Genomic DNA, 12,212 nt, shown 5'->3' on the forward strand with positions numbered 1-12,212 from the left:
CTAAATGAGGCAACCCTCAATCGCGAAACGTAATGGTGATCTGATTCAATCGACGATACGGTCACATGTGCCCAGCAATAACAATGAAATATACCGCTGATTAGCATGCCAGGTCTCGACGAAGCAGACGCGGCTGCCGCCGCTACCGACGAAGAAACACCACATCCACTGGCTGGGCTTGCTGTTGCCATGGCACACTACACTGAGCGCTCACGCGCACGTGGAACATGTAACATGTCCAGCGGCACAAGACAAGCGAAGCGGAAGAAAACAATCGAAATAATGCGCCGCGAAGATCACACACCAAAGTCCGGCCGGCTACTCTCGCAAGGCACACAGTCCAAAATGGCGACGACGCTAGACGTCGCCCGTGTCGGCCAATGGCGCTGCTCAAACGTCGGTTTGTGAAAAGGTCTATAGGGGCTTTAGTTCTCGCTCGCCTATCGCGACGCGAGCGCCGCGCGCGGGAAGAGGGAAAAGTATCCGGCGGGCGAGGAGGACACTCCCTCGCGGAAAGGTAAAAAGATATAAAAGAGCGCGACGGAGAGACCCCCGGTCTCTCTGACTGCTGACCTAACGCCCGGACGGATTTTACCTGCTGGAAGCCGTGAGTGACCTCGTTTGCGTGACTACCACAGCGACGAGGCAAGCCTATTTTATTAGTTGTTATACAGAGCGGACTTCCCTCTGCAAGTGTGTATTGCTGACAGCAATAAACGTTGTTGAGTTGACTCGCTTGTTGCCTTATTCGCCCGAACCCTGCGTAGCTGCGATTTACACGCGCTACGGGTTAAGGAAGATCCCCACAGAAACGTAACAGCGAGGTTCTGCTGTAACACTATCGACGCTACGACATCGTGACGCTCGCTCTTCGTTTCCGATGCCTCGCGCTTGTGCGAAACGACACGCGTCCACGCATCCGGTACCTGGTGTGACATTCCGAGGATGAGTGCTTCGACAAAAACGGAAAACGGGTGCGCGTTACAACTGAGGGCGCGTTAGAATAGAGTAAATACGGTAAACGTTTATTTTTCGAATTTTCGTGCCGAACCTGCATATAACGAAATCCTCTTTATAACGAAGTTTTTCGGGAATTTGTCAATTTCGTTATCCAGGTTTAACTGTATATGAAGGAACGCATTTAAACAACAGCAACAAGAAACATTCCCCATGCTGGCATTGAGCAAGAAACATTGTTTGAAACACTGTAAAACACTGGACTTGGACTTGTCAAAATATGCGGCCAAGCGCATTCCGGGCACTCTTCGAAGATTGGCACAGCAAATTTAGTGGAATCGGATGCAATGAATGATGCTGTGAATTTAGTGGATCACAGGTGGAATGGAGGCAAAAGATGTAAAACAACAATGCTGCCCATGAAGTATCCATAGACACTTAAAATATCATCCAGACTTAGTCCTTGCAGGAGCCGACTGCCAAGTTTTGGAAGGAGAAAGATGCTTGTGGGTTGCAAGAAAACCGGACTAGAGGAGCAACTGGGAAGTGCTTGTCTTCTCAACTGCTCCTTGAAACTGTGAGCACTGGGAGAATAACAAAGCCTGAAGAATGTGGGCCGGCTGGATCTATTATCTGCTTCCTTTCATGCTGTCAGCCATTCCAGCTCTGCATTAGTTTTATTTTCCCTTCAAGGTGATATTCTTTTTTAATCAACCCAAGTGGTGTATGTGTGTGTCACCTAAATCGCCTGTCCCCCCCACAGAAATGAATGAAATAAACTCACTGCTGTTGTTGCGTTGTTTGTCACTTGATTTCTTGGCTGGTCCCTGGCCAATTCTCTGGCTCAGCCGTCTTGCCAGCTCACGCATCTGCCTAATTTTCTCTTCACTCAGGAGCTCAGCGTCATTACCTGGTGAGTCTGAAGCACATGGCAAACCACCAGATGGGCTCACACAACCGTCTACTTTCATGCCACTTTCACCAGCAGTGTCCTTCACAGTGTCAACAGCCATTGCATGCTGCTCGCTGCCACTACTGCTGGCATGCAAGTTGAGCGTGCTTTCACATCCTCCCTTCCTCGGAGAGTCCAACGTCCTCTTCTTCCGCTTGAGCCGGATGTCTGAGCCAGTGCCAGCAAAGATGGCACTCGTCTCAGTGCGCTTCTTTTTGCCATCATCAGCAAGTGTGAAAAGCTCGTGCAGGTCATTGGTCTTGAAAAAGCGTCGCTGCTTCGGGTCCTTCAGCACACGGTTTGTCAGGAACTGCTTAAAGATTTGCCTGCAAAAAATGGCATCGGGTGAATGCCACACAAAACACCACAGGTGTTGCAGGAGAGCAGTTAGCAATCAGCTAAAAACAGTGTACAGTGTAGACCACTTATAACGTAATTCGCCAGAGTCGCGAACATCTGCACTATAAGCGGTACCCCACTATAACCAAAACAACGATTTTCAAGTCCTGCACGTATGCAAAACACGTAGACTAAGCAGCCACGCGTATCCGAGAATCAAAGCGTGCGACTGGGAGTTTTGCATCCGATTAAATTTATGAATGTTGAAAGGTTAATGTCCAAGTACCCACAATCTTTGCATGAAACAGACAAACTAATAATTAAAACGACTTTGCAGTGCTGAATTAAGGTGACTTTGCGGTGCTGAAGGCATGCGCCCGACGCACGCACCGAGTCTGGACGAATTAATTCTCATTCACTGCACCAATTGCATTCGAAACCGCGGTCGATATCTATCCAATCATCGAGGGTGACTACGCAGTTTTTAGGCACGCGGCCGACGTGCGTACCGAGTAAAAACTAAACTACTGTTCGCCGCAACCGTCGCAGAGAAAACCGCGGCTGCTATCGACGCGATCGTGGAAGACGACTACGCAGTTACGAAAGTCCGTGGCCAATGCGGTGTTATGCGCGGCGGTACTCGGAAGAATGCAGGCTTTAAAGACACAAATAGGCTTGAAGCGTTCCAGCGTTGCTGTCATTTACATATGATTTCAACTGATGCCTGTGGCAATGCGGACTACGCCGCTTCGTTTTGGTTGGACGCTAGCACTGTTCTTGCTCTTTTGCGTCGCACATTGCGTCTCACCGAGCTCCGAAAGTAGTCCGAATTACCCGATGTGCAGCCAAATAAGTCCGTATTAATGAGAGTTTCATTGCATTGAATAATACATACGCGGGCCGGGACTAGAGGACGAGTCCGAATTAACTGTTTTCCAAATTAATGAGGGTCGAATTAACGAGGTTTTACTGTAGCTCTAAACTAAATTTGCAGAACACTGCTCAAATTGACAGTGTTGCTCGCACGATACCTGCACTTCACGACATGCATCGCGACGGGTGCACAGAAACTGAAGCCACATTCAGTGCAAAAAGCACCGCTGATAAGCAGCCGAGCAAAAGGGTTCTCCATTGCCTAGACAACCTATGTGTGCATTTTATTCCGGTCACTTGCTCCGCTTCTCATGCTCCTCCTCCGCATCGCCCTCGTTGATCACCTCTCCCATCGGTGGGCGCACCTTGTTGAGAAGCGTGTTCGCTGGCGCCCTTGTCAGCGAGATTTTCCTGCGGAAGCCACATTATAACCGGTATTTCGTCTCATGTGGCTGCACTGTAAGCAGTATGCGTATACGTGGAGTGAAGTGGGAGGGTAAACGGGAGACGGAAAAGGCCGCATTGTAGCCAGTTCTGCACTATAAACGGTTACGTTATAAGTGGTCTATACTGTATTAGGATGGAAGGCTTTTAAGTTGTAAAGTAGAAGAGAATGACTGACTTGATCAAAGGCAAAACTAATAAACATGCAATATGTTATTGACATGGAATCAAGAGAGAGGGTAATTCACAAAAGCCAGCAACTGAGCTTCCGACGAAAAGAGCTTGCGGAAACCATGCTGCAATAGTGTCAAGAAATTATTGTTTTTTAGCAAAGTAACAAGGTGAGAATAAATGATATGACATTATTTCACATGGTACGGACATGAGAAAAATGAGGCAATAGTTATTTGGATCAGAAGATAACGTCGAAAAGAATCATTTTCGTTATCAGTTGTCGGGACGGGAACCATAATGGAGTGATTACATAATAATATATTCACATAATTACACATAATATAATGTAAGATTATTCCAAAGTGTTTTCAAGAAATTCGAATTATTGCTATTCCTTCCCCACAAGATTAATTTTCATTTTGCTGACGATCGACTAAATTTGCTGTGCCAATCTGCGAAGAGTGCCCGGAATGCGCTCGGCCGCATATTTTGACAAGTCCAAGTCCAATGCAGAATCACAAAAAACCTTGTGAAAGTGATAGTAGTATCTCTAAACATAATCCCACAAGAATACTGCCTTGTGCTAGGTGCAAGTGGCGATGACGTGCCGCTTCCATTACGAAATCTCATTTTAAATCTGCACGTCTCTTTCTTTTTTTTTTTTGGCAGGGATTGGCTTCTGTCCTTGTTGGTGCGACATGTTTGATATAGTGTTTATAGCGCTAATACTCTTTTCCCGGACACAGGAAGGGACACACTTAAGCTTGTGTGTGTCCCTTCCTGTGTCCGTGGGAAAAGAGTATTTGCGCTCTAAACACTATAACAAATGTGTCATCTTTTTTATTGCAAACATGGCAACATGTTTAGTATACATTAGGGTGTGCGAATATCACAATTTGCTAATATGAATTCAATGGTAATATTTAGCTTCAAATGTAAAATAATTTAAGCAGATGGTGGATTTATTAGCAAGTTGGGTTAATTCGTTATGTAGGAACATTGCAATTACATTGTAAATGTTAAAAAAAACTAGACTAGTAAACCGTTCTATACTAAAGCATTTTGTATTTGGCTCATGTTAACTTGCAAAAATTAGTAATTCCCACTAGCCTGTGCCTTATATACCGCACCAAAGGCCGTAAACTCGGAGGAATTTGACCTGCGCCAGTCGTCACCCATCACACTTGCTGTCATGCAATAAGCTCAGAATTGGGGATGCACCCTCGCTGTCTGCAAAGCCGCGCCCCTTGCTACTGAAGGCTGGCTTTCCCGCAAAGTACATACATTGAGTGGCTAAGTGTCCTTTACAGGCGAAATTTTACTAGCAGCACGAAATCAAAACAAAATTCAGCACAACATTCCCGCAATACTTTTAGATTATAGGAACAATTGCTACAAACCGTGTTTGCCTCCGCACAGCCAGGAATAGTTGATTTGATTCGAATATTCGAACAATTTGGTATGTCTATATTTTTAATCTAATATGAATATTAATATATATATATATATATACATATTGTGACGTCACAGTAAGAGCAGACCTTTATTCAGTCCGAGAGACGACATGGCGAAGAAAGGCAGCGTCCACAACCGGCATGAACAGCCTTCGGCACAGTCCATGCTAATGATGTGCCCGCACGCACGATCGCGGGATCGAATCCCGGCCGCGGCGGCTGCATTTCGATAGAGGCAAAATGCAAAGACGCCCGTGTGCTTGTGTTGTAGTGCACGTTAAAGAACCCCAGGTGGTTGAAATTATTCCGGAGCCCTCCACTACGGCGTGCCTCATAATCAGAACTGGTTTTGGCACGTAAAACCCTAGAAAGAAGAAGAAGAAGCACGTGCGATGAAGATGAAGGACACACGCATGATGACGATAATGTACAAATGATGAAGTGCACAATAAATGCCCACACTAATTTCCCTTGCGCGAAAGTGGCCATCCTGGCCGCTGCCTAAAGGTACGGGGAACACCGCGTGAAGGGCTTCATACGAGAAACGTGGACCACTTCGGTAGAGTGGCAACGGCGGTCAGTTGAGGAAACAACAGGGTCACTCGATAATTAACTGGAGAAGTCATTTCCAGGTCCGTGTAGGGGCCAATAAACTGAAACTTCTCGCACAACCCAGGAGTGCGAACTGGTGTCCAGAGCAGCACTTCATCGCCAGGCTGGTAGAATTCTACGCGATGATATGAGTCATAATGATTACTGCGGTCCAGTTGTCTGGCTGCAGTGTTGACACGGGCACGCTGGCGACAATGGACGAGGTGGGAAACATATTGTCACAGTGCGTAAGGTGGAAAGAAGAGGACATGGTTGGTGCTCTGGAGACGACAAAGAAGATTCTGGGTTTTCGCTTCTCTGCGCAGCCATTAAAACCCATCTGTAAAACCAGTACGTTTCTTCCTTCCCGTAACATTATTGGTGGACGTGCGGGGTACTCACTTGCGCAAGACGGAGCTCCGCAGCGGACGTATCCTGGCTGCCATGTCATCCGAAGGGGAGTCTTCAACCGCGGCCCCGTCGACGCCACCGACGGTCATCCTAACCCAGCCCCGCGACCCTGGCATGTTTTCTGGGATTGACAATGTTGACGTCGATGACTGGTTGGCAAATTACGAACGGGTCTGCGCCAGCAACAGGTGGGATAACACGCTTATGCTGGCCAACGTAATATACTACCTCAAAAAAACGGCACAGTCTGGTTCGAGACACATGAAGAAGAGATTACCAGTTGGGAGCAATGCAAACAGAAGCTTCGTGATTTGTTCGGCAAGTCCATCGGCCGCCAACGTGCTGCTCAGAAGGACCTTGGGACCCGTGCACAGACGTCAACTGAATCTTACGTGGCGTACATCCAGGACGTCTTGGCTCTTTGCCGCAAGGTGAGTAAAACATGACAGAGGCAGACAAGGTCAGTCACGTTTTAAAAGGCATAGCGGATGACGCGTTTAACCTTCTCGTGTATAAGAACATCAACAGTCAATGAGATCATAAACGAATGTCGCCGCTTTGAAGAAGCGAAAAGCCGCCGCATAGTTCAGCAGTTCACGCGTCTACCCAACACCGCTGCTTCATCGACGTGTGAAGACCTTTGTCTTCCGCGTGAGCCCACTCCCTCCGAGAACGTCGTACGTATAGTCCAGCGAGAAATTGAAGCAGCGTCTTTTGCCACACAAGTGACACGATTCCCGGCCGCTTGTGTCCTCATTCAATCGGCCATTCGCCAAGAACTTTCCAATGTGGGTCTGCAATCCATCTGCTCCGCCAACCGTCCTGACTTCGCTTCGTCTGCTGCCTCTGCCACTGTTTACCGGAACCAGAGCGGTCCTTACCCGAGCTATCGCAACCCGGCCGAATGGCGCACACATGATGATCGACCCATCTGCTTCTATTGTGGACGTGTGGGCCACATCTCTCGCCATTGCCGAAGTTCCTGGCCAGCCCTCTCTTGACCAAACTTTCCCCCCTACCGCCGCTCCCCACTGAATCCTCGCCCGCCTGTGCCCCCACCGAGTTCGAAGATGCACCTGACAACGTCCGAGTCACTGCGACTAACCGCTCATCATCGCCGCACAGTAGCCGCTCCCCGTTCACCTGAACTGCGTCGTTCCCCATCCCCTGCTTACCGTCGCTGCTCTCCGACGGGAAACTGACTGGGGCAGCTCCGGGAGGTGGACGCTGCTCTAGCACCCCGGCCTGAAATTCCTCTGTTGACCCTGCCTACTGATCGGAACCTTTTGGACGTGGATGTGGATGGTTTGCCTGTTACAGCACTCATCGACACTGGAGCGCAAGTTTCCATCATGAGTGCTGACCTTCGAACGCGCCTGAAGAAAGTCCTTACTCCTGCTCCGACTCGACTGCTACAGGTCGCCGACGGTGGAACTCCGGCTGTGCTCGGAATGTGTGCTGCACGTGTCAGTGTCGCCGGACGCCACACGTCCGTTTTGTTTAGTGTGCTCGAACGCTGCCCCCACGATGTGATCCTCGCCTCGGACTTTTTGACCACCCATTCTGCTCTGATTGACTGTTCAGCCGGTGTTGTCCAACTCGACCTACCCCTTTCCATTGACCTTCCTGCTCAAGCCCCAACTCAGTTTTTGTTCTGCGATTTTATTCGTCTTCTTCGCCAAGCAGCACCTGCATCACCGTTTTCCGCCTCTCACCTGTTCCAGACGGAGACTATGTCCTCACTCCCGCGACTTCAGTCCTGCTTTCCCACAATGTCTCCTTCCCACACACCGTCATTTCTGTAGCGGCCAATCAGACCTGTCTTCCCATCCTCAATTTCGGCCAGTGCCCTCAGGTACTTCCTCGAGGGATGTCACTTGCCACGTTGTCACCGTCCCGCGAGTGCTATATTTCAGCACTATCTGTTGCGACACCTTCGACCAGTGCTCGTTCTGCGCCTTCTGCGTCTGCCCCGGCCGACGACATTGCTAAGATGATTGCGCCGGACCTCGACCCCCAATCCGCCGCAGAGCTCCATGACCTCCTCGAGTCCTTCGCCGACATTTTCGACCTGAACGATCGCTCTTTGGGTCAAACTACGGTTGTGAAGCATCGTATAAATACCGGCGATGCGGCACCTGTTCGCCGACGCCCATACCGGTGTCGCCCTCTGAGCGACAAGTTATCCAGAGCGAAGTTGACAAAATGCTTGCCAAAGGGATTATTGAACACTCTTCCAGTCCGTGGGCTTCCCTGTTGTGCTCGTCAAAAGAAGGACAACAGCTGGCGATTCTGCGTGGACTATCGTCATCTAAACCAGATCACCAAGAAAGATGTATACCCGCTTCTACGGATCGACGATGCTCTGGACTGTCTTCACGGTGCCACTTATTTTTCGTCAATAGACCTTCGCTCCGATATTGGCAAATTGCCGTGGATGAAATGGACCGTGAGAAGACCGCATTCGTTACACCTGACGGCCTCTATCAGTTTAGGGTAATGCCTTTCGGCTTGTGCAGTGCCCCGGCGACCTTTGAACGTATGATGGACATGCTCTTGCGTGGATTGAAATGGTCCATCTGCTTGTGTTACTTGGATGACGACATCGTATTCTCTCCAACTTTTGCGGCCCATCTTGAACGACTTTCATCTGTGCTTTCCGTTTTTCGCGCCGCTGGCCTGCAGTTCACTCGTCCAAGTGCCACTTCGGTCACCGTCAACTAACCATGCTCGGACATCTCGTCGATTCGTCAGGAAATTCGCCCCGATCCGCTAAAGTTCGTGCAGTGCAGAATTTAACCTGTACCGACCTCTGCCAAAGATGTTCGCAGCTTTATCGGTCTTTGTTCTTACTTCAACCGGTTTGTGCAAAATTTCGCGCATATTGCTCGTCCCCTGACTGACCTCCTCAAGAAAGACGTTCCTTTCTGCTGGGGTTCTGAACAAGCGACTTCTTTCTCGCGCTCATCACGCTACTCACCACACCACCTGTTTCTCGCCCATTTGACGCTTCTGCTCCGACAGAATTCGCACTGACGCCAGTGGATACGGCATCGGCGCAATTTTAGCCCAACGCCAACGTGGGCACAACCGCGTTATCGCCTACGCCAGCCGCCTCCTCTCCCCGTCTGAGCGCAATTATTCTATTACTGAGCTTATTATCGCCTACGACCGAATTCGCCCTCGTTTGGGCTGTGGGCAAGTTCCGACCTTACATATATGGTCTACCATTTACAGTTATAACCGATCACCACGCCCTTGTTGGCTTTCTTCCCTCAAGGATCCCACCGGACGCCTCGGTCGCTGGGCCCTACGCCTTCAAGAATACACATACACTGTAGTCTACAAGTCGGGTCATTTACATCAGGACGCCGACTGCCTGTCTCGTCACCCCGTCGATGCACCGAACGATTTAGTGGATGCCACACCGATCTGCGTTCTCTCGCTTCCGCCTTGAAAGACATAGGGGCTGAACAGCGACGCGATGAATCGTTACGGCAGCTTATCGAACGCCTGCTCTCTGACCCGTCTGACCCATCCCTTCACATGTTCGTACTACAAAACGACACCCTGTATCGCCGCAACATGCACCCAGACGGGCCCGAGCTGCTAATCGTCATTCCGTCTCATCTTCAGCAGACTGTACTCCAGCAACTGCCACGACGTTCCCACTGCTGGACACCTGGCGTCTCTGACCTATGACCGAATTCGGCGACGATTTTTTCTGGCCCCGTCTCAACCGCTCCGTCCGTCGCTATGTCGCCGCTGTGAGTCGTGTCAACGCCGAAAACGCCCAGCTGTACATCCCGCTGGTCTGCTGGCAGCCTCTGGATTACCGACCGACCCTTTTTTTTCGCGGTTGGCGTTGATCTTCTCGGACCCATTCCCTATATCAAACGACGGAAATAAGGGATTGCCGTCAGCTCCGGACTATACACCCGCTTATGCCATTACAAGAGCCCTTCCCACCCAGTTGCGCTACAGACGTCGCTGACTTCTTGCTTCACGACGTTATCTTACACCACGGCGCACCTCGTCAACTTCTCACCGATCGCGGGCGATACTTTCTTGCCAAAGTCATCGACGACTTACTTCGATCCTGTGCTACTAAACACAAGCTTACTACAGCCTACCATCCTCAAACTAACGGTCTTACTGAACGCCTGAACCGGAGAATAACTGACATGCTCGCGATGTATGTTTCCTCTGATGATCGCGACTGGGACACTGCTTTACCATTTGTCACGTTTGCGTACAATTCCTCGCGCCACGACACAGCTGGTTATTCGCCCTTTTACCTTCTATATGGCCGTGAACCGACCTTGCCTTTCGAGACTCTTCTTTCGACCACACTCGACTCGCCGACGGAGTACGCTCGTGATGTCATAACCACAGCGACCCAGGCACGCCAGATTGCCCGTCTTCGTCTCTCTGCTTCACAGACACGTCAGAAGTGCCGTTACGATCAGCGCCACCGCGATGTCGAATACGAACCAGGTGCTCTTGTGCTAGTTTGGTCTCCATCCCGACGTGTCGGTCTTTCGGAGAAACTCCTTTCGCGATACTACGGCCCTTATCGCATCCTCCGTCAGGTGACGCCTGTCACATATGAAGTGTCTCCACTGGATGCTACCGTGCCTTCACCTCTATCTGACGTCGTCCACCGTCAGCCGCCTCAAACCGTTCCTTTCTGGAACCAGTGAGTCGCACCAGTAAGGTGCTTCTTCTGACGGGGTAATGTCACAGTGCGTAAGGTGGAAAGAAGAGGACATGGTTTGGTGCCCTGGGAGACGACAAAGAAGATTCTGGGTTTTCGCTTCTCTGCGCAGCCATTAAAACCCATCTGTAAACCAGTACGTTTCTTTCTTCCCGTAACATTATTCTTCGCAGAAAGATCGAGGCGGACTGACAGGGGCAGAGAAGAAAGAAACATCGAGAAAGGAACTGAGTGAACAGCCAAAAACAAGGTAGAATGGCGAGAAACCGGTTGTGCGTTGAACGACGGTGTTATACGCGAAGGTGACGAATGGCAAAATTGTATCCCAGTTTCTGTGATCTGGTTGAATATAGGCGGCTATCATGTCAGAGAGCGTACGATGAAACCGCTCAGTCAGACCGTTGGTCTCGGGATGATAACTTGATGTAGTCTTGTGAGTGGTGCCAGAGGCTTTGAGCACTTCGCCTACCAGTTGGGAAAGGAATGTCTTTCTGCGGTCGCTCAGAAGGACACGAGGGGCGCCATGGCGCAGGATTATGGATTAAAGAATGAAAGCAGCGACTTCGGAAGCCGATGTTGAAATTACACAAGCTGTTTCGGCATAGCGCGTCAGGTGGTCGACGGCTGTCACTATCCATCGACTACCGGCGGGACTCATGGGAAGTGGCCCATAGAGATCGATGCCAACAACCTCAAATGGTTCCGCAGAACATGAGGCTGGTAGTAGTTGCCCGGCAGGAGCTGATGTTGGACGTTTTTGACGCTGACAAATGGCGCAGGAAGCAACGTATCTCGCCACACAGGTAGACAAGCCAGGCCAGTAGAAGCGACTTCTTATGCGGTCGTAAGTTTTCTGGATGCCAAGGTGGCCAGCAGTCAAATCGTCATGAAAGGCCTGAAGGACACATGCACGAAGGCAACAAGGTAGCACGGGCAACTAGCGTCGTCCATCAGGATGGATATGGCAGTACAGCATGGAGTTTTCCAGCTTAAACTGTATCAACTGTCGACGAAGCCAGGCGTTAGGCGGGCATGAAGCTCCATGAAGGTGGTCTATAATACGGCGACAGTACGAGTCGGCGAGTTGTTAAGACGAAAATGATTTTTCGTCTCAGAAATAATGCGAACATTATATTTTAGCCTATTTCACTGCCACCTTAGCTATTGTTGCGAGTCGTGGGGCCAAACGTACATAACATACCTTACTCTGTTATTCTGATTATAAAAACGAGGTGTTCGTAGATTACTTTCTCCTCGGTGCATCATCCCTCTAATCCTCTATTTCAGAGGCTGCGTATAC

The 12,212-nt window shown here is 49.8% G+C and overlaps 1 protein-coding gene across 1 annotated transcript in view; it reads right to left on the reverse strand.

Moving 5' to 3' along the window:
• The window catches only part of LOC119435031 (DNA excision repair protein ERCC-6), a 73,060-nt gene that overhangs the window by 37,101 nt on the left and 23,747 nt on the right, over window positions 1-12,212 (reverse strand). The window contains exon 3 of the mRNA XM_049659675.1: window positions 1,742-2,235. Within this exon, the coding sequence (XP_049515632.1) occupies window positions 1,742-2,235 (494 nt within the window). The remainder of the gene's footprint in view (window positions 1-1,741; window positions 2,236-12,212) is intronic.

This window comes from Dermacentor silvarum, unplaced genomic scaffold, assembly GCF_013339745.2.
Source record: "Dermacentor silvarum isolate Dsil-2018 unplaced genomic scaffold, BIME_Dsil_1.4 Seq393, whole genome shotgun sequence".
In the NCBI taxonomy this organism is placed as follows: domain Eukaryota; kingdom Metazoa; phylum Arthropoda; class Arachnida; order Ixodida; family Ixodidae; genus Dermacentor; species Dermacentor silvarum.